Source organism: Aythya marila, assembly GCF_965140915.1.
Source record: "Aythya marila genome assembly, chromosome: 6".
NCBI classification, from domain to species: domain Eukaryota; kingdom Metazoa; phylum Chordata; class Aves; order Anseriformes; family Anatidae; genus Aythya; species Aythya marila.
In genome coordinates this window covers 18695871-18722294 of record NC_139047.1, presented here as the reverse complement: position 1 = coordinate 18722294, position 26424 = coordinate 18695871, and the positions used below count along the sequence as shown (strand labels likewise).

General features: G+C 35.8%; 2 protein-coding genes across 9 annotated transcripts in view; one reads left to right on the top strand and one right to left on the bottom strand.

The window, feature by feature from the left end:
* Positions 1 to 26424, bottom strand: part of METTL8 (methyltransferase 8, tRNA N3-cytidine) — a 55559-nt gene that overhangs the window by 23296 nt on the left and 5839 nt on the right. For 3 of the 7 annotated variants that reach the window (XM_082763147.1, XM_082763141.1, XM_082763146.1), the window contains exons 1-2: positions 3949 to 4004; positions 3542 to 3647 (exon numbers count right to left, since the gene is read on the bottom strand). The exons of 1 other annotated variant lie outside the window; for it this stretch is intronic. In XM_082763147.1, the coding sequence (XP_082619273.1) occupies positions 3542 to 3546 (5 nt within the window). In that variant the 5' untranslated portion in view covers positions 3547 to 3647; positions 3949 to 4004. Of the gene's footprint in view, positions 1 to 3291; positions 3414 to 3541; positions 3648 to 3728; positions 3782 to 3948; positions 4005 to 26424 lie in introns of those variants that run through there. 3 more of the 7 variants (XM_082763142.1, XM_082763144.1, XM_082763145.1) reach the window with 3 other exon arrangements.
* DCAF17 (DDB1 and CUL4 associated factor 17) lies at positions 4124 to 26064 on the top strand. 2 transcript variants are annotated; one of them, XM_082763140.1, is made up of 14 exons: positions 4124 to 4402; positions 5541 to 5644; positions 7036 to 7126; positions 8746 to 8885; positions 9957 to 10035; positions 10192 to 10281; positions 12392 to 12499; positions 12981 to 13086; positions 16694 to 16836; positions 18182 to 18291; positions 18724 to 18814; positions 19346 to 19429; positions 20540 to 20695; positions 22882 to 26064. In XM_082763140.1, exons 1-14 carry the CDS (start codon positions 4256 to 4258, stop codon positions 22933 to 22935), a joined length of 1503 nt encoding a protein of 500 aa, XP_082619266.1. In that variant the 5' UTR covers positions 4124 to 4255; the 3' UTR covers positions 22936 to 26064. The 2 variants fall into 2 exon arrangements, with proteins under 2 accessions (XP_082619266.1, XP_082619265.1); XM_082763139.1 differs by having other exon boundaries at positions 21473 to 26064.

Below are 26424 nucleotides of genomic sequence, written 5' to 3'. Positions count from 1 at the left end.
ATTAAAAACTCTGAGTGGTTACATCCACAGAGATAAAAATAAGAATACAGGGGAAAAGAACTGTTCTAATTTTGTTTTTAAACAGTGAAATTCACATAAAAACACATATAAACCACTTGATTAGTAAAATCCTTGAGAGGCATCAACTCTGAAACAGATGTCAGAACAAAAATAATCCCTCATAGTCTGAGAATCTAGTTTCAACAAACCTATTGGATGAGAACATTGACATCTGACTGATCTCTCACTACAGAGCTAACAACTCCTTCGATCTGCAGTCACTGAGCCTACCTGTAGAGTCATCATTATAAAGAAAAAAAAAAAGGGCCCCAATATAGGAAGAGTATGTGCAAGATTATGTTACATTTCTCTACAGAAGGGTAACCTGGAAACAATGAACTTCATTCAACATACTTCTATTTTGCACCTAGAAGTTCATTGGCAGAACATTAAACAGTCAAATCCAAATGCTCTCCTATAAAGCATATACTGACCTATTTCATCACCATGAAACACCACCAAAACTCAGAACACCTTAGTTACACAAAACAGATGCAAGTGTTAAAGGAGTGATCATGAACACAAAGTGAAAAATTCCTTACGATGATACTCACACTGAAGGTATAATTATGAATTCCTAGTGTTCATTCTTAAAACATACACATCTTAATATTTCTGAGATCCAGCCATTGCCCAAGACTAGGCCAAACAAAATGGGAGAGGGGGAGGAGGAGGAGACAACTGCACTGTGAACCAGATTAATTGGTTAAATGAATATTTAATGCTAGCCTATTTTAGAAAGTGACTAAACATGCTCTCTTGAGGCTTCATAGTTAGTCTTTTAATGATATACTTCAAAAAATTGTGCTCAGTTGAAACAGTAAGAATAAGGTATTTCACAACTTCTCACACTCAACAGATCTAAAACCCTGAACTGTTTTTCCTTCTCATACCTCATCAATGAGAATGATGCAGGTATCCCTGTATGCACACAGCAACTTAAGTAAAATTACTGAAGAGCACTGACTACCAAGATGAAAATAAAAACAAATACATATATATTTTAATTAATAAAGAGAAACAACATCTCTCCTGTAGAGACACAAAGCAGCAGATAAAAACAAACAAAACAAAAAACCCGTAGTAGATATACTTTTAACCATGTATACAGAAATGTTGAGTAAGAAGAGTGTGTTTAACTTTCAGGTAGCCTGTTAAAAAGGATCAAAGAAAGAACAAATAGTTTATAGTAGTAGTGGGAAGGTGGGATGAGGAAGAACAATAGACAAAACTGCTTATTTACTGAAAACATTTATGCTAAGCATCAAATATCCAGGAAACCAGCAACATAACTTGAAGGTACATTATTTGTGGTAAAATAATATATGGCAGTATTACATAATCACTACTAAAAAAGAAAGCAGATGGACTACTATGAGGGACAAGCAGAGTACTAAAAATCCTTGAGGGTTTAAGGAATATTATTACTATTTAATTTCCTAATTTAGTATTCATGGAGAATTGTTCTTAGCCGCTATTCTCTCTTGATACTCTTCTTGAAATTATTCTGCTATATAAACCATCTTTGCAATATCTTCTTAAACTATGGGTTTTATAATTCCATTTTTATTCTTTTATTTTTAAGAAGGAACCACTGCACCATTCTCACAAAAAGGGGAAAATGTGTTCTTCAACTGAGACTATGAACTGTATGAAAGTTCACGTTGGTATACGAACCTAATTATCTGGGAGCAAAAGAAGCTTTATCACCAATGCTGAGGGAATCAACTGCAGTAGTAAGTATGTTTTTAAGATAATGAAAACAGTGCAAAAACATTTTGCAACTAACCATAAAATAATGGCAGTTGCAAGATCTGATACACAAATGGCCAACAAGGAAGAAAGGTACTGGTATCTGAGAAATATAGACATGTTTTATTTAGTGATTTTTTAGTAAATTAATGTGGGTGCCATGAACATGAAACAACCAACTGAAGTATTTTATTTGAATTAATTATATGGAAAAAAATATAGCAGTTCAATTGCTGTAATTGACAAACATAATTAGTCCCATCCTAAACTAACCTGAGCTCCTTTTTCGCTTGCCAAAGCAGGTAATAAAATGCTCTGACAGAAACTTGCATCCAAAATTTAGCAATTTTACTTACACTTTTTTACTGTATTTTTTTAATATTTGAAGATTTTGTTTTGATTAGGACAAGTGTTTCGTTGAAACTACATCATTTCAATTCGTAATAGAGAAGAGATATCCTGACTTCACCATCAAAGACTACTTTGACTTTAAAATGAAGTTTCAATAAAGTATTCTAATTGAACAAAATACTTCCAACTTGTGAAAAATACTTTCACTCCAACTGAAGCTAAATGTATACTTTGATATCTTAGAATCATTCTTGGAATGGAATTTACACTTTTGTGCTAAATCTATTTATAATACCATTTCCAGTGTTGATTGTTCCACTTTGTGTTTGTAATGCCTACTAAAGGTATGGTCAGAAACAAAACACCTATAAATATTATTAAAATTAGGAAGATACTGGTCACTCAGTACAAGTATGTTAAATATTGCATAACAAAGACACCAAATTCACAAGTGATTCTTTAGGTTACAATTCTGCAAATACCTGTGCATTTGTTTACCTTTACAGAAAAGGTTGAATTCTCAGACTGTAGGATATGGCATTTAAACCATAAGTATTTTGCACAATCCTTTACTATCTCCCTTTTCCACTTTTTTCCCATTTTTGTGATTTTTTTTTTTCTGTTATTTATCCAGCAGAATATAACATAAAACTGACTTATCAAACTAACCTATTTGCAAGGTTATCATCAAGAGGAAGCCATCAACATAGCTCAGAAATCAGGCTTCCTAGTTAACCTGTGCACCCTCTGCTGGCTGGTGCTTACATATGAGAAAAAGGAGAAAAGGAGGAAAGGAAAAGAACGCTTTGTGCGCGCACACACACACACACACACATATATATATATACACATAGTGAGGGGATTTTTAAGTCTCCAAAGATGTTTTGCAATTACTAAAATTTTTTTCAACCCTACTTTCTACAAAATACTGAATATGTAACTGTAACAACAAACCAAAGCTGATTTGTCTCAACACAGAACACATTGTTTCCAGCATTAAACATGTTGAGAACTGAGACAGCAACATGGATTTTACTATGATCCATAATTTACATTGAATAAACTCGTTTATTTACATCCCTGCAAGACTCTGGATGCCTACAGGGACTTTGCAGAGGTGCAACCCACCCTGTCAGCGCCAAAGTCACCTCCAATGTCACAGATCCACCGTGGCACACACTGTCCTAAGCCACTCTGCAGTGGTACAACTGCAACCACTGCGCCTGCATGTCCTGCTCACTTCATCCAAATAACTTTAAAACATCACCCTTCAGGCATCTCTCGTTCATGATAGCGCCAGCTAAGATGCCAGGTCCCACTGAGGGATCCTGAAGAACAGACTTTATGGAAACATAAAGATGAGCAGCTTCCACATTACCCCATGCGGGCCTTTGGCAAGGAAGGAAAACGAGCTTTTCCACACGTGCCCGGATTTTCTGCCAGCAAGTGCTGTTGATGAAGATGACAACTTTGGGGATGTAGCTCTAAAAATATAAAGGTAAGTGTTAGTTGCTGTTGATCCTGGAAACACCTTGCCCTTACGGCTGGGGCCCTAGCGCACCCACAGGGCACGGGGCCCAGATCTGAGGTATAAGTTCCCGCTGTGGTGCCTTTCTCGGCTAAACCACCTCCAACAAACCTCTTCTGCTTTCACATAAAAAAATAAAACCCCCGGGTGCAATTAACTTCACTGACGCGCTCCGTACGCCAACGTCGCGCTCCCCTCAGCCCCTCAGCGAGGCGACGGGAGGCAGCTTAACACGGGCAGCGCCCGGCGGCCCTCACCGAGCTCACGGCGCCTCACGGCCGGTCTCACGGCCGCTCTCGCCGCCACAACTCCCGCTCCCGCCGTCCCGTTCGCCTCAGGGGCGGCGCGGGAGGCGTAGTCCTTGTGCGGCCGCTCTCCGCCCCTGGAAAACTACAGTACCCGGCGGGCCGCGGGGCAGGCGGTGTCGGAACGGGGAAACTCGTCCCTGGGGGGTGCCTCGCCCTGCTCCGCGTCCCCTCGCGCTGGGCAAGGCGCGGAGGGCAGCGCGATCGGCTCGGGGAGGCCCCAAACACCGCAGGAGGCCGAGCGCTGCCCGGCGCCGGGATGCGCCCCGCCGGCTGTAAGGGGGCCGCCCGCCGCGCTCCCAACGCCTGCCGCCTGCTGGGCCGCAGGGCCCACGGCTTCTACGCCAGGGACGCGGGGGTCGCGCTGAGGAAGAACATGGGGCTGCTCAGGACCCTGGTCTGCCAGGTAGCGGCGCCGCGCGGGGGGCTCGCGAGTCTTTGGGTCGCGCTAACAAGTTTGGGGGGAAAAGGAGCCGGGATTTTGCTGAAGAGAGGGAGAAGTGGTTGCGTTTATTGTATGAGACTCTGACCTAGAAACATACACAATACTGTGCCGTACAGAAACGGGAGAAGCACTTGTATGTCTAATATACCCACTACGTAGAAACAGTCTCATATGAGATTTTATATCGCTTATTTCTTCTTCTAACGTGACTTAATATTAAATTTGCAATGTTTTAGGGAGCATCAGTGTTGAATGAAGTTTTCACAATAAAATAAGATAATCAGCAGAGGTCCTCAGGTAAACATAACCCTGAAGTGTCAGTGAAATTTCTTACAGAAAAAATAGGAATCAAACCACTTACAGACTAAATTTGATTTTGTTAACTGCTAGAAATGCACTGAATGCTATTGTGTCGAAGTGAGCTGGCAATTCTCTTCTACCTGAAAATTCATTTATCAGCAGTCAGGTAAATGGCCGCTTACACCCCTAGATCTAAGGGCGTGCAAGGGTTATTGAAATAAAAATGAGTCTACCTGTCTCTTACACAAATTTATTTATTTATTTATTTATTTATTTATTAGAAATGTTTGGTAGTGCTGCAGAGCTATTGATGTCTGTAATGCCTGCAAGTAGCTTTATCAATGCGAGTAGTTTATCCCATTACCATTTCAGGTTCCTTTTGCAAATAACTCTCTATAAACAGTCTTTTATACCTTTCACACAATTCACCACGAGCAAAATGGAATCAAGTTCAGTAAATTTAATTACATGCAAAAGAGATATATGTGTGTACTTACACAGTGGAGGATTTTATTCTTGATTGAAAAATTTTCTATTAAAATTGCCGGTCTTAATGCAGACAAGTTAATGACAAAATGTGCATTGCACATGCTGTCCGAAAGCTAAGAAAAAGATGTTTTAATTTAGTTCTTATAAAAGACAAATCTTCCCTAAAAGATCTTTTGATTTGGTTTAAAAAAGAATCCTTTATGTATTCAGCAAGAAAGGTTCGTTTAAATTAAATTACTAAGCTGGGGGAACCAAGTATTTTCCCAAAGTATAATTTGTTACCAACTGTTGCAACCATTGTCTCTTTCAGGAAAGTACTACATTCAAGAATGTTTGGACGACTCATTCTGCATCTCCTATTGCTTATGAAAGAGGAAGAATTTACTTAGACAACTACCAGTGCTGTATTAGCAGGTAATAAATTTACAATAAAAAGTTACCCCAGCTTATAGTTTCAATACTGTGACGCTGTTTTTTTAGAAACGTAGCTAACTTTGCTCATCCAAATAGTCCTTGTGAATTGAGTGGAATATACTTATGAGCAAAAAATAACTAGATACATAAATCTTTGTTAAATTACACTGAAATTCATTTGCCTCTTAATGTGACAACCGCTTTGGTGAAGGAAAGCTTTTGTGTAACTTTTATGCTGTGTAACATTAGGTTTCAAGTGCACTTCAGGAGTTTCAGATGATCACCATTTTAGGATTTTGCACTAAGACAAATGAACAGTAATTCCCTTCTTTGTGATCCAGTAACCAGCAGTGTGCTGGTGTGAATGTGTCAATGCATTACAGAATCAGCCTTTGTAACAGGGTTGGTATGATGTCTACAAACTTTTAATTAAAGAAGTAAAGTATTGTTCATACAAAGGTACCAGGTGCTGAGTACTCGCTGCTTGTAATGCATGTTGCAGATCAGTTCACTGCTCTGATGTACTACTCTCCTATTCCATGAACTGCTGCAGAGGCACAGCTCAGAAACCACTAGGCACAGGGCAGGATAGAGGATGGGAAGTCCTGTTTACACCAGTCCTTGTCCTTGCTCCTTCTGCTTGTGAGGGAAGTAGTAGGGACTGGGAGAACTGTGTTAAGCTGTGGTCAGAACAGTATTGAGACAATGTAATATGATACATGAAAGACCAATTATTTTGTTGGTGTAAACCACTAAGAGTTAATTAAATTAATCTGTCATTTGCTCATGGTAGAGATAGAAATCTTACCCATGTTTCATTCATACATTGTCTCAATGCTTTCCAGTACTGGGGTAACTTGTCTAACGCCTTTCAAGGTTTGCTTTTGTTTCATCCTCTCCCTAAGGGGAAAACTGTGCACTTCTATGAAGATTTTATTCTAGTAGTAGGTTTCTTTTAATAAATATTTGTACATGATGCCATGCCTTTATACGACAGAAGGTAACACTGAAAGTGCCTCAGGGAAAGGTTCCAGGATAACGCTTAGTTTCTGGAATATGCTTTCTTTATAATGTCTATCTCTAAAGTAAGAACATTATTATTAACAGTAACTTAAAAAATTAGGAAAGGTTAGGTTTTAGATATTACTTTATACTAATATTGCTTATTAGGCTTTATTTTGAGAGCAATTTGAGATTAATTATTAGCCTAATATTACGCCTAATTATTAGGCTTAATTTGAGAGCAGTATTTACAAAGGAAAAAAGGTACCTAGATTTCTGACTTGCCTAAAGAGACAGGATTTGCAAAAGTGGAAAAAGTGTGTTAAATGACTTGTTGATAGAAAGTAGTTTATAAAATGAACTAATGATCAGCAATCATTTTCCTCCAGCATTGCCCAAGAGCCAAGAATACTTTATCAAAAGCCAAAGTGTTCTAAGTCGGAAAAAATAGAAGATGCTTTATTATTGGAATGCCCACTGGTAAGATTACTTTTTATTAGAGCATTGTTGTGGAAAAACAAATTAATATCTTTCAGTGGAATAGATTTAGAGCATTCTTTTCCTGTGAACTATTATTGTCAACATTTTTGTAGAGTTGAATCATTTAACTTATGTTTGTTTATTTTGAGAGAATGTTTAGAGGTTTACTTCTCTGAATTTCTCAACAGTGCATTTGAATGCTTCTTCATGACTGTAGAAGATTTTTTAAAAACAGTGCTGTTGCCTTTATGTTTATGCAATTCTAATTCCTTACAATATAAATTCTGTTGTAATCTATTATTTATTTTTGAGTTAGCATGGGAGTTTGTTTTCACCAGATCTGTTAACGTTTTTTAAAAAAAAAAAAAAAAAAAAAAAAGGCAGATAAACTAATGACCTATTAAAGCAACTCTGTCCAAAACCTTTTCTGCTGTTTCCAGTTAATAGATTACATAATTTCCCTCTTTTCTTCCCTTACATTCATAGATATCTGTACATAGATGGTCAGTCTTGCCTCAGTATTTAGACTGAAGCTTGTTCTGTTTTCTCTCAAAGGTCAATTTTTAGAAAAGTTGGACGATTCATTTAGGCATTTTCCATTGAGTAGTGTAAAGAGAAGAAGGAAAAGTATTTCTTCATTCATGGGTTGTTCTGTTAGGTTTGAATCTTCTGATTCACTTAGTGGAATTTTTAACTATTAACATTTTGACAACACTGTGCTGGGATGTAGTCTGGAATATATGAGGAAAAATAAATGAAAAATGCAAACAGAAAATCTACAAGATTTCTATATTGTTCTTTGTAGTGCCTATGGTACAGCAGTGTTGTGCAACTTGAATATCTTTCAGTTCAAGTTGAAAACTCTGTTCATTGCTATTACAGGTGGATTTTCCATTTGACTTCAAACCAACAATTTTTTTCGTATCTACAAAATTTTGACACATTTGATGCCAAGCAGTTGGACTGACAATCCTTAGTCTTCACGGTGTGATTTGTTGTTCTTAGCTTTTCTGAAGCAACTAATGGTTGCCATATAATTTCACTGTTTCATAAGAAAAGGTCCTTATGGTTACTCATATGGTGCTGATACAACTTAGTTCTAACAATCTCATTTGAGCACACAGATGAAAAGGCTGGACTCCTTAGACTGTAGAGAACACTTCCCTTTCTTGAGGGTTTTTTCATATTCCTAGAGACTAGGAATATTAGCCCAACATTTGAGGTGCCAAAAAACAAGCATCGTGAGGACCATCCTCAGCAGTTCCTGTTGAGTTACCTTTCAATGATTTATTTTTGCAATACTTAAATAGATTTCTCATGAAGTTTGGTATCAGATGAATAAGCACTTATACTTCACTTATGCAAGGAAAGGAAGTCTTAAACGATGTGTTTTCTAGAAAAAGTAACTACCTTCCAAAAAATAAGATAACAGATTAGGTATGTAATAGTCAGCAATTTAGCACAGACATGAACTAAGAGATCCAGGTGTGATTAGGAGGAAGCTTTTCACCTTTAGCTTTTGAGGAATATGTATTCACTTTTGTTTTCTTGTTACTATGTTAAAATGTTATGTATCCTCCTGGTACAAACTTCTTTCTGATAATCTTTTTGTTATGTAGGGGGAAATGCTTCCAAATCCATCAGACTATAAATCTTCCCTTATAGTCTTGACAGCACAGAACTGGCTTCTGCGTCTCTCTGCTGACAGTGGGGAAATACTGGAAAAAATATACCTTGCGGGCTGTGGCTGCAAATTCAGGTATTAACATTGGCAAAGGTTTATGTAACTAACCATCATTAACACTAAAATGGAGAAAGGGAATCATGTTTATTTTGCAGTATATTAAGCTGTTCAATTTCTGTGCGTTCAGAAAGTATTGTTTTATTGATAATATATGCCTGGGGAAGGGCAACATCTATAATATTTAGCCAAAGGATGTAGAAGTTATTTTTTTATTGGAGGAAATTTGCACCAAATACAGAGAAGAAAAAGGGTGAAATCCCAAATTCCTCATCAAGCTTCACCCTATTTTCCCAGATCCTTCTTTGCTGCTAGTCATTGAACATAGTGGAAATATACTACCTTCGAAACACTCCCTGCAGATCAGAGGAATCATAGTTCTGGGAGTTTTTGGAGTGAAAGACAGCTCATAAAACCTTAGGTACCCACTCATACATATCCTATGGCTGACTACAGGTCTATTTGTGTAGCAGTTTTGCTAGAGTACTATTCCTGCACTCTGTTTTCTTTAGAAGAATTTCAGCAGCTAAAGTATCATGGTCTCAAAGTTGGTATCAAGTTCCACAAAAGCCACAAAAAACAGGCTACTATTTGCTTTTCTCTGACAATTTTATAGCCGTTAATATTGCAATAGACACATACCAGGAGAGGACCTCTAAGAACTATAAAACAAACCTTATAAAGCATAAGAAAAATATGTTTAAAAGTTAAAGTAAGCAGTTTTTAACTTCTCTGTAGGGTATCCATTTTTTTCTTTAAAAGCAGAACAGTTAGAGTTTCTGGCAAGGAGCGTGTTTTTTCTTCAGTTCTCAGAAGTAATGATCTTCTTTAGACTGAAGGATAAAAAAGCAGTGATTTGTGAAGGGACGGAAAGAAGACAGTGAATGTTCATACTTTCAAAAGTTTTGTCACAATCCTGTTCTGGAATAAGCCATTCCTGGTATCTAGTTCTGTGGCTTCTGCATTATTGCAAAATCTGCATAGTTACAATAGATTATATTTTACATTAAAATTATTTTAATATTATTATTTAAAATTTTATTAAAGGATTTTACAATGATTAAGACAGGCCTTCCCTGTCTCAAATAGGTACCTCAGCTGGGATACTCCTCAAGAAGTAATGGTTATAAAGTCAGCTCAGAATAAGCTGCCTGCAGCATCACGGCAGGTAAGTTTGTTGAAAAACTCTCATTTTTACAAAATCAAGAAATTTACAAGGACAGATATGGAGACATTATGCTTTGTTACTATGGTAGAAGACGGCGATGTATAGTATAACAATGTAACAAGTATAACAACTACATTCAATATTGTTCCTTCCCAGGCAGGTATCCAAGAGTCTGTACTATTCCATCTTGCTGTATTCCAAGTATTACCCCTTTCATTTGTTGGAATGCTAGAAATAAACAAAAAGGTAAGTTCAGTCTATAATGTAGTTGTATGAGAGGAATGATACAGGCAATTGTCTCAGGGTTTTGGAAGTCTTACTTAATGTTTTGGACGCTATTTTTTTAATTAGCACTAATGTTCTTTTAGTGTCTGGTAGTTGTGTTGAGGGAACATTAATAATTCCAGAAGAGAAAATGCAAATGCGTAGTTAGTGCATTACTTCTTGATGTGTAGGATTTCAGAACTTAGAGAAATTATAAGAATTAGAGAACTGTACAGTGTTTGTAGAGTTCTTTTTACCTCTTTAAAGATAGATATGCTTCTGATCAGTTCCTAGTAATGGCCTATGAATTCTATATACAGTTACAAATGTTTCAAACTTGTATTATCATTGATACCAGGTGGCAAGATATAAATATGTGTATTGATTTATGAGTCAAGAAGAAACAAGCTTTCAGAGGTTGGTTTGTGACCTGTAAGTAAGTGTATACATTAGGCAACTGCAAGCCAGATGACAAGTTCTAGTGCTCTGGTGAAAAAATGTCTCTTTAAAGTCAAGGCAGTTCTAGATACAACTTAAATTGGAACAGTGTGAACATGCAGAGTCTGTCTTCAAGGCTCTTTAAGCTATGGTCTTATTTAGAGTCCAGAGCTATTTAGCTGGTGCTGGGTTGGACTGAGGCTGTGAAAAGAGAATGAGCTGGTAAATGAAGGAAGGGGGGTTCAACAGTTTTTCATTTGGGCCCAAGAATGGTTAAGGACGCATTTCTGTTCAAAATTAGTATTTAGGACTGAAAAATACAAATGTTACCATTATCAAGGGTATTTTCAATCTGCTTGAGAATATCATGATGGATTCATCATGGTTATAACAGGCAGAATGTATGAGGAAAAGTACTTAATCCACTGGGCCTGTGCTGATCATCAGAGCAATTGTTACAACTAGGAATAAGGTTGGGGTAGAATTTGGAACTTGAGAGTACACCCAGAAGAGGAAGCAACCAGTGAATGCAATGCTAAACCTGATACGGATCAGTGGGATGGAACTGTTATGTTACAGTTAGGATTAGGATTACTCTTGAAGACTGCAGAATGAACCCAATGCCACAGCTTTGCTGAGATGGTATGCTACAATAAAGTCTAAGTTCAGACTAGAAAGGTCTCAAGGATAGTAATGAGAGTTTGGGACTGGGAGACTATTAAAGTTTGGGTCTGGCACCTTAAGCTAACAAATGCACTGAGAAAGTAACATAAGGCTAAAAAAAGACAAGGTCTAAGGGGTGAATTCACCTTTCAGGAACAAACTGATCACTAGATCATTCATAGAGTTAAGAATTAGGAGTATTCCAGCTTGGGTTTTATTTTCTTGAATTACATTTAAGCCTGTTTTAACCTTATTTTATTTGCTTTTTGTACAGTGATTCTGAATAAGAAATGAAAACTCTAGTCTTCCAAACATCTCAATATGAAAAAAATTACCAACTTTGCATGCTGTTCTTCATTAAATATTAAGAACTACTGTTTTTTTTGTTGTTGGTTTTTTTTTTTTTTTAGTGGAGATGTTCTAAGGAGTAGCACAAATGAATACTTCATAATCATTAAAAGGGTAATCAGCTTCTCATGTATGTGTCTAATTTGAATTCAAAGAGGATCCTGTATTCTGTGACAGCTGGATAGTGTAGTTTTAGTACAGCTGTACACAGTCATAGAGCCATGATTAGACTAGTATTTCGCCCTGGTGATGAAGAAAGAACGGAAGATAGAAAATCAGTTCTTTTAGATTGAACTGTTAGCTTTGTTATCGACTTCCTGTAGGATGCTAGGTAGTAAAATCTATTCATCTCTTGTAATAACTGGGTAATATGATACAAAGACATAATGAGAACCAATTAGACAATAAATGTGCTTGCAGAATATGACTTACTTAATTCCAGGTGTTATCGCAGTGCAAAATATTACAGAAACTCAGCAGAACAGATGAGTTACAGAAACCTTCTTAAACTAAAACACTGGTCATAAGTTTTGGTCAGAGTCAAAAAGGAAGTTGATTGCATAATTAAGTATGTAATATTAACATTTTGCTTTCTCTCAATTATTTCTTCCTTAATAGAGTATTTTTATTTTCCCTTTTCCAGATATTTGGTAATAGCGTTACAGATGTTGATGTTTCTAATGGAATCCTTATTGTAATGTATAGCATGGGTCTGGTCAGGCTCTATAACTTCCAGGCCATCACTGAACAGGTACTGTGAAATTTTTCATACAATCCATGCTATGTTGTGGCAACAAATCATTAATATTCATGTAATGCCACATTGGTACATGGGGATTGTGTCAAAGGATAGAGATCTTGCCTAAATCTATTTACAATCTGAATATACAAATGGATGCACTATCAGAAAATTCTCTTCACACTAGTCACATGTAGAGAGGAGTTCTGTAAATGCTAGACCAGAGTGTGATGCTTTTTATATACGTGGTCTGTAGTTACAGCAGCAAATACTAAGGGTAGAAAATGATGGGCATGGAAGATTGTTTGATCTGAAACTGAACCTCAGTGAGACTTTTACATTTGTCTTCTTCCTATAAAAAAACAGATGTTAATTCAAAAGTAAGACTTCAAGCAGCATCTAACAAGATAAGGAATGCAGCAGTAATGGAGCACTAAAATCAAACAGCAAGTAAATATGCGTCAATAAACTGAATTGTTCTGCATTATTTTAGTTCATGGAACAGCCGTTTGATTTGGGATGTGAATTCAACTGGAATGGTCAAGTGGGAGTTGTAGGAAAGTATCCATTTGGTCTTCCGTGTAACATTAAAATAACAGGTATTTATGATCTTTGTATTATCTTGGCTTACATGGTTTATTTATGACTATTTTTAGCAGCAAGAACATTAAAATTACTGTCCTCAGATTGTGCTGCTATGCTTCTGTTTTTTCGTTACCGCAAAAATGCACTTTGCTTTACTTGTAATTACAAGAATTAATTAAATAGGACACAACCCAAAATGTTCCATGATTTTATGATTTGGTGACTTGCCTAGAAAATTAGTACAGAAACTAGCTATTTGAGAAACTTCGTAAGCAACACACAAAGTGGAAATACCTTCCTCGTTTCTGAGACACAACTGCTCCTGGGAAAGAGGAAGGGCTAGGACAACTGTTAGTAACACCCAAAAACTGTATATAGTACATAAGCAAAAGGTGTCAAAGGAAGTTCAATCTGACTTGAAGAGTCAGAATTCAATGAGACAGGTTATAACTTGGCCAAATTGCATTTTAATTTTTCTAATTGTTGGAAATGTGCCAGTTTCAGTAAAGTTAATTCCCGAGGAGAGAAGAAATTATCTCTTAAAAACAATTCTTATGCCTCAAATCACTAACTTATGAATGTTCTGCTTTATGTAATGACTTTAACTTCTTTGAAACCAAACATTCACTTCTGCTGGTGCATTTGAGATTAGAATTTGATATTATGACTCTTAATAATTGACTAAAGTCTGAGACTTCCTGTGAAACGTTTTTCCCTTTGAAAATACACTTTCAAAAGCTCAAGTGAGGCACTTGAGAGGGGGAAGAAAAAGCAGGTTTCACCAAAATCAAATAACGCATGCTTTCTTTCCTTAAATTTTTGAATATTTCTGTATTAAATGGCTTTCACAGGAGACTGTCCCCATAAAGTGCTTTTGATCTTTATGTTCACAAACAGTGTCATATAATAGGATACAAAACAGATTTATATAAACTTAATGAAATACAGACAAAGATAAAATGCAGACTTGCATCATAACTGAAAGCTTTAGCTAATGTTGTATCAAAACAGAGTGATAGGTTGCTATAGTTGATGTCTCAGGTTCTGCAAAAAGAAATTTCTCCTCATTTTCCTCTCTGCTAAACCACAATTTAATGGCCCTATGGAAAACACGCTGTGGGAGCTTTAAAAAGAAGCCTGTACTAGATATGTTCTCATGTCTTACAGATCATTATAGTTTTTAGTTTTGATATTTAAAACCAATGTATTGGGGAAAATATTTTTGATCTTGAATCGCATTCAAGAATTTGTGGTTAGGAAGTTTTGAACTTAGGACAAACATTTACCATGGCTGCTGGTTGCAGATAGTTGCATTCCTGTGGTTTTTGAGCTTTTTTTTTTTTTTTTTTTTTTTTTTTTTTTGAGAATGAGATGGCTGACTGACTCTTCAGTGTAATGTAATGCTCCAGTGAGTGAGATTTTAACAGTTTCAGAGTTTAAACTTGTATTTACTGTAATTTAACTGTTCATAATTTTCCTGCTTATTTAGTCCTAGCTTCCCTACAGAAATTGCCAGAAGGGATGGCAATTAATATGGTGCTATTTTTATGGTGCATTAGGTACCCAAGAGGAAGTACAGAGAGATCAAAACACATAAGTTACTATGTACCTACCACAACCTTTACAGCTATTGACTGGTAAGAAAATTGATTTTGGTCACAGTGGAAAGAATGGAAAATGTAGCTATAAATCTTCATCGTATCAGTTTCTGAATGTCCAGAACTTAAAATTATAGCTTGATTTATTATTTTATGATTCAGTAATTTAAACAAAAACCAGAAGATATTCTGCTCTCTTTTTTTTTTTCCACAACATATTAGAACAAATACATGCTAGTGCTGCCAGGAACAACTTTGTGGCTTATGCTTAGATGAGACTGGAAACGAACAAAGGAAACGAATGAAGAGGCTCAAGTGGAGACTGAAAACTTGCAATTCTAGGGAAAGGCCTCAGGAACAACGATAATAGGAAACGTTGAGCAACAAGAACAAGTGACACATAACAGGAAAGAGGGAGTTGAAGCAGCAGAGTCATGCTATCACCATGGTTTAGGTGATTACGACCTTGCAGTGTTTTGCCAAATGAGCATAAAAAGAAAGGTGTATCTTATGAGCAGCCTATACTGCTTAGGATTGCTGTATTACTGAAAACCATTTAAATCTATCATTTAGTCCATCCACCAGAATTTTTGAGGGACCTTTTTATTTTAAAGAATATATATAGTAAGTCTATGGGGGGAAATATTAACAAGTGTTCTTGGCCTGTTTTTCATTTTCTGACAGATTTTAATAAATGCAGGTCCTTTGCATATGCCTTCATCCTCAACATTCTCCACATTTTCTGCAGCTGCCTCAGTTTTCATAAACTATATACTTTGTTATATCTCACATGGAGTTTTCTATTTCCTATAGTCCAAAAGACAACTAGAAGACAGTCACTCTCCAGCTCAGGAAAGACTTCCTTTTCCATGGAAAGTGATTCCTTTCAATCTAAAGGGCTAAAGTTCTTTGAATTATGGATGAAAGAAAAAGAAAGAAGCACTATATAAACGTAATTTCTGATGTCATGTAAAATCTTGGCACTGTCAGGGTCTGGTTAATTAGCTGGACTAAGCAGGGCAAGAACAAGTCGAAATATGGGTGAGACCTTTGGGACAAAAACAAGTCTAGATAAGAACCTTGTTCTCATAGTAATTCAGCTTGGGTGTTTATGTTCTGCCTGTTTAAACATCCATGCTATTTACAGATTTTCTCTACACTTTGTCCCCCCGCCCCCCCCCCCTTTTTTTTTCAGCACTTCTTGTTCTGTTAAAGAGAGATGTGTTTTGTTTTGTTTTGTTTTTCAGTTTAAAATTGATGCAGTCATAGCAGCTGTAGAAATTGCTTTTATTTAGCTATTTGATAAAAGTTATAAAAGTCCGTAAAGAGTACATTTCTTTTCAAGATGCTTCTCTAACTTAGTACACAGAAGACCTGTAGGAATGGCATATTGTATCTCTGTAATTTATCCCAGCTGAACTGAAGGGAGAACTACGTTCCTTTTGCCATCAATTGCAAGAATTCTTTAATTTTGTTTATGAACTCGGCTACAGATTGAATAAATTGTGGTCCACACTATTTTGTTGGATTACATCAGAGGATAAGGAATATTTGGATTCAGGTATCTTTCTGTGTTTATTTCTGTTATTTAGGATTGCTGCTTTTAGCCTGTTTCCAGCTGTTAAGCACTATTTTTCTCAAGAGAATAGTGACCCTTTCGATGTGTAATTTGATCTGTTCTTAAGTCCATGCTCATTCAGATGAGATGAATTAATTTTAACTGTTTGCTGAGTCTTTGCTTATGAAGCTCATTTGGAGTGAAGTAAGTCAAAGATATCAGAAGAGCAGCTCAGCATGAAGATCTGAGAACTCAGTAACTTTCCACAGGGAATTGCAAATGTATGCCTGGAGGCTAGGTGAGGAAATATAGCTAGTGCTAGAAAAATTATAACAGCCAATGTATTTCCACCAGTCTTCAAAAGTGCTGAAGATGAATAACTTTGTTATAATTTAGAATTGTAAGCATCAATAGAACGATGATTGTTCTGCTACTAATGGTCTTAACGTTACCCATTATTTGCAGATACCCCACCTTTGCTATTTGAAGCATCTTCTCTGGAGAATGCATTTCAAATTGGAGGTTACCCTTGGCATTATATCATCACACCTAACAAGAAGAAACACAAAGGAGTCTTCTATATTTGTTCTCTGAAAGACAATGCTTTGGTAATATATTCAGGTAGCAGCTTCTCTGGAATGAATGTGTTATCACATTTGTCCTCACCTCTCCTTCTGAGTAGTGCTTGAAGTAACAAAGTCCTTTTTTCCAATGTGGCACTCGCATAGGGATCACCCCACATTGTTGTATCTGCTATCCAGTGAAGTCATGTTTTCTCCTGAATTAGTGTTGCTTCTGTGATTTCCTTAATCCCAATACAATCATAGCACTGCCAGTGCTACGTAGCGCTGTATTCCCATCTTTATAGACTCTAGCATAATCTCATACCTGATTCCTTGCATGGTAACATCTTAATTCATTTTTGACTGTTCAGCCTACCAAGTGGCTTGATGAAAGAAATATTTTAAGTTTCAAGACACTGCAGAGTAAGTTTTCGTAATGTTTATGGTTTATTCTTGATTTGTACCTTCTCTCTCTCTCTTTGGAAAGACTTTATTAATCAGCTTAATACAGCATCCCTATTTATTTATTTAATGTGCTGTTTGTCATATATTCTTTTGCATGAGCTCACCATCTCAGGCTTTATTTTGGATCTGCTTTTGACCTGAAGATACTTCTGTAGTATCAGCAGCTTCTGGCCTCTTAATTCACAATTCTTCACAAAAAACTTCTCATCTGTGAAAGTCCTCATTTCTTTTACTAGCCTGATTGAATCAGTGATCCCTCTTCTGTCTCTTTTTATCTTCAAAACATCTTTCACAATTATAGCTGAAGATTAATTTTGATTCAAAAGGACTTGAGCAATCCTTTCTCACCTGTTGTTTTTTTTTTTTTTCCTATATGGGTTCATGATTTGAAATTTTGAATGATTAGGTTAGCTGAATTTAACAGAAAGTAACTGCCAAAATCCCACAATTTTGACCATTTTGCTGCTGAAATCACAAGCTATACCAGGCTTATACATTCCACAAATACTTGCACAAGAGAGGCTGAGTCTGAGGTGTGATGCACAAGTCAAAGTTTGTACTAATGCTCTTCTCATGTCTTGACACAACTCAAATTGCTAGAATTATTTGAGTGTTTGCAGAATGTCGGGTACATCTTAATATTGTATAGTTTTACAAGAGGTTGGGCCACGTATAATCATGGTACAAGGCCATTGCTCATTGCATATTTAAAAAGTGTTGAAACTGTTCCATGGAATATCCATGAGAATTAGAACTGTCTGAGTTATTATTATCGATGTCCACTGCCATCCTTTCTGATCTTGTTTGTCAGCAATATTTATAAATCTTCAGAGGAGCATGGAGAGGAGCTGAGTATTTCCTTTCTAAATTAGATCTGTGAGACTTTAAGTATAATAATATTCTAAGCTTTCCCTTCCTTCTTCAGGCAAAAAATGGCATACAGGATATGAAATGCTGTTCACTGGAACCTGATTGGATATATTTCCATCCAGATATGTCGGGCAGAATAATCCATGTGGGACCAAATTTGATAAAGTATGACCACTTTTCTTCCTCAAATTTTACTCTCATTAGGTGAAAAGTTGCAGAACTGCATAAATTCGGTAGTTTGATTATTTGTGGGCCGAAGCACTGTCATCAGCTCCTAGAAAGTGGAAAAATGATGAATTTGTCAGAATCAGGAGTCCTGGTAGAAACACCTGCAGATTTCTACATGATGAGTGTGGGCTTTGGCAGTCAACACTAGATTATGATATGAAAAAAAAATCTAGGACCAGTGTTAAAAATTTCACTGATACATGTAAATTACAAAAATAACTTATTTCAATTTCAGTTATTTGTGTTGGCTTTAAATATACCTGTGGTTTTTGTTTTGTTTTGTTTTGTTTTTTAACTATAAATATAGAACGTTTGTTGCAGGTGGATTTGAATGCATGACTCATTTTGTGATTTCTGTTTCTTTTATAGAGTCTTGAAGCTTAAGGAAGTTGAAAGTAATACAGACCAAACAGAAATTTCAGAAGACTTTATAATAGTGGCCAACAGAGAAGAAAACTGTGTGAGTTTAACAGGAATTTCTGATGTCTGAAATCATTGTGCATGATTTTGAGCAATACATGGGGTTTTTATGTATATTAGTAAGTGCTGTATTTTATGGGCATAACTCAAAGCTTTTTGAAGGATCTTACTCATCTTCATTGAACTTCTATTAAGCTGTAGGAAAGAAATTTTGAAAACAAATTACATTTTCTGGATAGTTTTTTGAATCCTCAAGTCTTTTCACAAGTTCTCAGCATTCTTTAAGATGTATAGTATAACTATATCACTGATGTAAAACACACAAAATGGTGACAGATTTCTTTCAAATGAAGGTGTTACGACGGATAATTTTGTGCATCTCACAAAAAAAAAAGATGGCAGCAATAGGGCCACGTGTTGCTAATGCGTAAAACAAGATCCCAGAGTTTAAAGCAAAGTCAGAAAGCAAAAGATGTGAAATAGATGCATTGTCAAATAGGTATAAAGAAACTATAATGTTCTGAAGTCCTGAGCCTTTTTTTTTTTCTTTTTTTTTTTTTTTTCTCCAAAGGTGAACAGCTCTGTTACTGTAACAGCTTCTGGTCGAGTGGTGAAAAAGCGTTATAACTTGCTGGATGATGACCCAGAACAAGAGGTAACTGATGTTCTGAATAAAAACAAGTCATGGACTTCTTTTTCATTTAAGAAGTTTAGCTAGACAGAAGTCATTCCTGTTACAGGTGCAGTGCCTGTAACCATTAGCTGTATTAATCTTTGAGTTCTTTATCCATGTTCTGTGGCTGTCTTTGTCTCTTTGACTTAACTTCAAAGTATCTCACTCCCCCCTCTGCCTCCCACTTGTTTTCTCCACTGTTGGTGTTTGTTCTGTGGATAATCGGTTTCTTTTAAGAACTGAGCTAATGCCCCATGACACCGTCATAACTCCATGTGACTACAGTAGCACAGAAATTAAATGTTAATGTGATGAACCATTACTCTTCCTTCTATTCAAACACTTCCTTTAAGCATTTCTTCCAAAGTATTTTATGAACTGGAAGAAGTATATTTTTCCCTGCTTTAAATAAAAGACTAGAGGAACCAAGTCAATATAATCTAAATACCTAAACTATATTTTCTCTACCAGCTACTTTGATTTGATTGCAGGAGACAGTATTCAACACTTACTTTAAGTAACTGCTTCTTGAGAGTGAAAACAGCACATGCTGCGTGTTGAGTCTTCACACACACGGCCTCTTCAAGAGGCTGTGAAGAATATTTTGTAGCTTTCTATCTAGAGCTAGAATAAGCACAATGGTTAAAATTCATCAGTTTCTGGCAGTTATTCCTGTTCTTTATTTCTGACGAAAAAGATTTTACTGTTGTTAAGTACAGGACAGTCCTCCAGGTCTGTAGTTCATTTCTATTCACCTCTTTCAACATAATAAAAATTACAGTCTGCACACTGTATTTTTGTTTTCTGTATGTTATATATAAAATGCATCAATTTGCGCATTAAGACTGTTCAGAACATCAATTTATTCTCTTCCATTCTTAAGGAATTTTGCTAAAATACGTTAGACACTTTGTGCTGGGAAAGATGCCTGTTGTGTATCAGGCTGACAAAGTTTTCCTTGATGCCATAAGACTTAAGAATTAGAATTTTTCCAATTCTTCTTTTACCTGAAAGAAATAGCTGTACAATTTAGGAAGAAGGGAATGTGAAATTATGTTTCATACATGAACTTGGTTTTCTTTTTTTCCTAAGACATTCAAAATTGTAGACTATGAAGATGAATTGGATTTATTATCTACTGTGGCAGTTACTCAAATAGGAGCTGATGGAAGAGCTCACCTCGACTTACACTGTAACGAGCAGGGGATTCTACTTAAGAGTATTCCATTACTGGAATCCTGGGATGTGGTGAGAAGAATTCCTTTTTTGGTTGTTTGTGTTTTCTTTTTGTTTATACTAACATTTCCCATACCTGCTTATATACTGTTCTGCATTAATTTTTTGTTCAGATTTGAAGTAGATATATCAATTGTGTTGCCAAATGTTATGGATGAGATTTGCACAAAATAATAGTCATGACTCTAGAAACATAAGTATTGCATCAGAAAGTAGTTCATTTATCTGAAAATCTTCATGATTTGAAATCAGTGTTTGTTGGTTGGTTGTGCTTTGGTTTTGTTTGTTCTGTTTTTCTTTAAGTCTTTCTGAAGTATTTATCAACTTGAATACTCACTCTCTGGCTAGTTACATCAGCTTAACTTTATAGCTCATAAATAGTCTCATTAACTTAACTAGAACTACTCATACATAGAATTAAGAGTGGACCCCACTGTGTATATTTGGAGAGATGCAATGGTTCATATAGTCCAAATTTAGGTACTAACGTAGATGGTCTGAATTATTCAGCACCTTTGATGCCTCTTTTATCATCATGTGTATAGGCAACTAAGGATCCAAACTTAACTCCAATGCTTTAACTTGTGCTTAGATTCCTAAAATAGGTGTGTAGAAAACCTCTGGAAGTTTAAAAATTCTGTCCCTTTTCTGGAAGGGCAGACTGTGCCCCAAGACAAATTTCCTGTCTGATCAGGGAGATAACGCACACATGGAAAATGACACAGGCACAGTACTCTTAGTAAGCTGTGGAAATGGAAGCTGAAATCAGAATTATTTTTCTCATTTCAGACTTACAGTCATGAAGTTTACTTTGATAGAGACACTGTGTTACACATAGAACAGAAGCCTAACAGGAGGTTCAGCTGTTACGTTTACCAAATGGTCTGTGATACTGCAAAAGAAGATGAATGCTCACGCCGTGAAAAAACAGAAAGAGTGTTTTGTAAAAAAGGAGGGAGAATTTTTGAATATATTTAAGACATAACTACAGCAACTTCATTTTGGATGTCATTTAAGGACTTCATACATATGAATTAGTCAGCTACTGTTTTTCCTTCAGTGTTTAATTTTAACATTTCGTACTTTTTATGAGAGGTTTTTTACTTCCTTTTTTCTCTCTGATATTGTCCACTTGTTTGTAGTCCCTAGTGGCTTTTAATGTGTTTACCAGGTCATCATTAATGCTGGCTACAGCATTTCTTGGTTCTCTTGAGCAACTGCATTGAAATATTGGATGTCAAGGAGAAAGATGTAGACTCACTGATCGTCTACCATCTGCTGTGTTCTGTCTTCCGTAGTTTTACCTATGCAACTTTAATATAGACTGTTAATTAAACAAAGTATGTAAAACTGGATAGGATAAATTTTATATGTAGTAAAAAAAAATGGCAGTTACCATTAAAACACTTAAACAAAATCCTTCTGTTGATTTTGTTTCACATAAAACCACTTGAGTTTGCTGGTTGCCTTTGTTTTGGTTTAAATAAGTATGAATAAATAAGGCATGTTTATTGCCTTTTGTATATATATTTTTATTATTTTATATGGATATATTTTCTTTTTTTTAAAAAAAGACATTTTTCTGTATTTCCCCATATTTAGGTTCATGAATGTTCAGTCTGAGCCAAAGCTACCATGAGTGCAGCATGTCTGATACATGAAAGTTCCATGTCGTATGCTCATTAAAAATACAAATGAACAAACAAAAAACAAGCAACCCCCAAGCTGTAGATTTTGTGGTCACAAAGTATGACCATGCAAATGACCAGGCGAAGTGACCAGATGCAAGTCAAAGATGTCCTCTGGGAGACTTAAGATGGTAATAAACAACTCTGTGGAAATACAGAGCAGCAGCAGCAACACTACTTGCACACTAACTTAAGAAAGTATTCACTTAATAGCCAGGAAAAGGCACTTGTCTATTACACTACTATGTAAGTATCAGGGAGATAAGAGGGCAGTAATTAACATGAATCTATAGGATCCAGCACTTAGGCAGAAATTTCTGTTCTGGGTGTGTATGGATTATTTATTTGTAACTAAATTCCTTTCACTAAGAATCTGTCACATCAGTCAATGATAACAAATCTAAACTACTTTACCATGGACAAGAAAAAAAATAGCCTAACTGAAAAGTAAGGCTATAAATACAATTCCTTAATTACAGAAGCAATACAATCGAAACTTTCTTTTTTCAGATACTCAAAAGTCACAACAACACTAAAGGAAAACAGAGGTGCATTAGTATATAAACAAGAAAAAAGATTTTCCTCTCCTGTTGTTTTCAATCTGTGTTCTTGACGAAACATAACGCTCTGCCTCTGTACTCCCTGTTGTCCTCTGTCCTTACTCTGCAATCTTACCAACAACTAATGACCAGAAGTTGACCAGTTGGAGAAGAATGCTACAGAGCTGTTTTTCATGATACTCCTCATCTCTTTTCTCCATCGCTATTTTTGATGTATGCAAATTGTTTTATATAGCTAGTAACACAACTGATGAAATTTTACTGTACTGTTGACAAGTTGGATATCTTTATTAATAAAGAACTACTACATGAAAACAAGTTGATAAGACTTAAAAGATACTTAATAAGGAAAAATACAGTTGCCAGATGGTTGTGAATCATCTGTTTGGGGCCAGAGTAGATGGAGTAAAGCAGAAATACTGAAGCTATTTAACAGCTGATTTATTTCAAGAAAGGCGTCGTAATCATTTTGCTAGCCTTCACAAGAACCACGCAGAGAACCACGCATGGGAGAACGCAGAGAATTTTATGGGATTTTTTTGCAGTTAATGACTATATTTTTGCAGTTAATGACTATACCAACCCCACTACCAACATGTGACGTTTTTGACATTTTCATGACATACATGTAGTTTTCCATATTGGTATTTCATTATCATTTTTGTTTGAATTGTTAAAACAGTTATTCCCAGAGCAAGACATTTACACTTCATTAGAGGATTGTTTATTAAGTAGCGCGTGTTCTGTTCATGAAGATCAGCTTAAGCTTTCAAGATTATGCTATGCTTTCTAGTGACTTATTTTGAAGCTACTGTGGACTTGTGATTGCATGTTAAATCAACAGTTGTACGTAGGTGTCCATCTATTGAAAAATGCAGCAATTTATAGTGAACAAAAGTCAGCCTAGACTTTGATGAAGAAGATTATGGGCTTTGTGTAAGAAACAATCACTCTCTATACACAGGATGTTGCTAAACTACACATAATGGCAGATGTTCCATCATGGAAGGTCACACCTAGATGTTTTCATTCAGAAACAGGAGAGATGTTTCCGTTCAATTTAAAACACCTACGTTATTTAAGAATTGAGAATCTGGAACACCTAGCCCTGAATATTTTCATGAACATACTCACAGCCCTGCTTAGAAATGGGCTGGGACACACCAGAGAATCTGAGTCAGTGAATGCTTATGCATTATGCTTTTCAAGTTGTGAACAGTAGTGTTGACTTCTGTACCTATGGGAAGCCCCAGAACATTCTAAAACTAAACTTTTATTTAAAAGGGATGAAAATCCTGACCACAAACCTATAGATTTTTACATTGCAAAAAATAACCCTATATCTGAACCAAACACAAGTATCTGCATGCTTGTTGGCAGTCCACCTGAATCAACTTTTTATTTCAAATTAAAGCCTGAAACAAAATCAATCCAGCAGAAAAAGGTAGTACCTTTCTTTGCCAGGAGATTTTATATGTAAGACACCTAAGCATTTTTAGTCATGGCTGCTGGCAGAGCTGTACTACTACGTTGTGTCAAATTGATACAAAATCTGAATAAAGGCATTAGATCTGACCTGTAGAACTATGCTTTCATGTCCATATAAGAGGAATGTAGAGAACTTTTCTCTTTTTTCTGATGTAAACTAGGTTACTTAGAAGTCTGTTACACAATCTGAATAATTCAGTATATTTAAGAGTGTCAGTATTTGTAAAGTTGAGAAATTCTGAGAATGCTATTGTGGTTTCCATTACAGAGATAAAAAAATATTCTTGTCCATCATAATTATCTCTGCAAGCACCAAAACGTGACATTAGTACCAAAAAAAAAAGAAAAAAGAAACAAAATTGCTCTAAAAAAAAAAAAAGGAATAAATTCTTCAATATATTTTGTTTCCAATCTATAGATTCAGAAATTAAAATAAAATAAATTAAATATCTATATATATATCCTTCACAGGCAGTAGCTAACTGCTTTATTATCAGGAAACCCATTTACTGTTAGTTTTTTGATTTACAAAAAAAATTGGACTAAGGAACTATTCATGTGAAATTCTGAGTTCCCTTTGTTTTTCAGTGAGTGCTTATGACTCATGCAGTGGCTTCCAAAGTCTGTAGAAAAGGCCTCAAGTAATTAGATCAAATACAATCAAAAGTAACTGGACCAAGTACATACTTTAAAAGATTGAAGCTGAAAAGCTCACACTTCCATTATTTTCACTAGCAGTAGATGCACAAGAAAAAAAAATATATATATGTATGTATACAAAAAAGGTAAACATATACATATGAACTGTTAACCCAAGTAGAGATTCTCAAATGTATATTTCAAACATAAAATTGACGGGACCTTAAGCCATTCTTGCCAATGTTCCCAATCAGGGAATCACAGACGCGTTCTGCATTTTCTAGGTTTCTTTTTCTTCTCTTCTGGATATGTCCTGTTACTTCAACAGCAGAGTTTCTTGCTCATCTTATTCTCATTTTGCCTTTATTTTGCTCTTGTCATTGAGAAAAATACCTTCTTATTACTTAACAGTAACTGAAGATCACTGAAAACTCACCAACAAAAAACTTTTTTTTTTCCTTCTGGAACTGTGAGAGCTATCGCATATGATGGAAAAGCTTATGAACAAATTAATTTGCTTCCCAGTTATGATAAAGGTTGCTATTAGGAATATCTGGTAGAAAGATACACTACCTGCATAGAGTGGTATGTAGAGGGACTGGGTGTTTTCTTAAATACCAGTTGTGAGGGACTGATGTTACCCAATTAAAGCAAAGTCTCTGGGCATTCTATAACTAAACAGGTTATGGACTCATGAATTCATTTGGGGTTTCCCTTAAGGTTGCTTGATTCCTACTTTCTGCTGCTGCCAGTATGTATAAAACCTAAATGATATGAGCAAAAAGGGGAAATAGTCAAAATGTGACTTCCTAAGGCTGAGCCACGCAAAAAAAACCAAAAACATATATATATAGGGCAGTGACTGAGTTCTTTTCTTTACAACTGTCAAGTATTGCCACTGTCAGAAGTACAGTATCTTTAAAAGACTTTTTTTTTTTGGTTAAGGTGTGTGAACTGATCTAATATATTTGTATTATGTGTAATATATGTATATATGTCTCACTAATTAAAAACATATGGCGTATCTGTACATTCCGAATCTTTTCTTTATCTCCATGAACAACTGGAGAAATTTAGTTAGTCCCTCCTAAAACAAAAATTCAGATATTTTGGGGGGGGGGGGGGGGGAGGGGGGAGAAGAGGTGCATTTGAAGGATAAATTAATAATACAGTAATTGCCAACTAGTCCTATTCACAAGAAAGTTTCTGTGTATCAACATAAATTCCACATGTCTCTCTTGATACACAGACTGAACAGGCCATGAGTACTAAAGCAATTAAACACATATTCCAGCATTTAAAATCAATTTTAGAGATTTTTAAGGGAGCATCTTTTTTTCTTTTTTTTTTTCTTTTTTTTCCAGCT

Bases quoted from the DNA above. Each gene is read 5' to 3' on its own strand.
- DCAF17 (XM_082763139.1), top strand. From the start codon at position 4,256: ATGCGCCCCGCCGGCTGTAAGGGGGCCGCCCGCCGCGCTCCCAACGCC. The intron at 5,645-7,035 runs GTAATAAATTTA...ATTTTCCTCCAG, and splicing joins TACCAGTGCTGTATTAGCAG to CATTGCCCAAGAGCCAAGAA. The intron at 10,036-10,191 runs GTAAGTTTGTTG...GTTCCTTCCCAG, and splicing joins TGCCTGCAGCATCACGGCAG to GCAGGTATCCAAGAGTCTGT.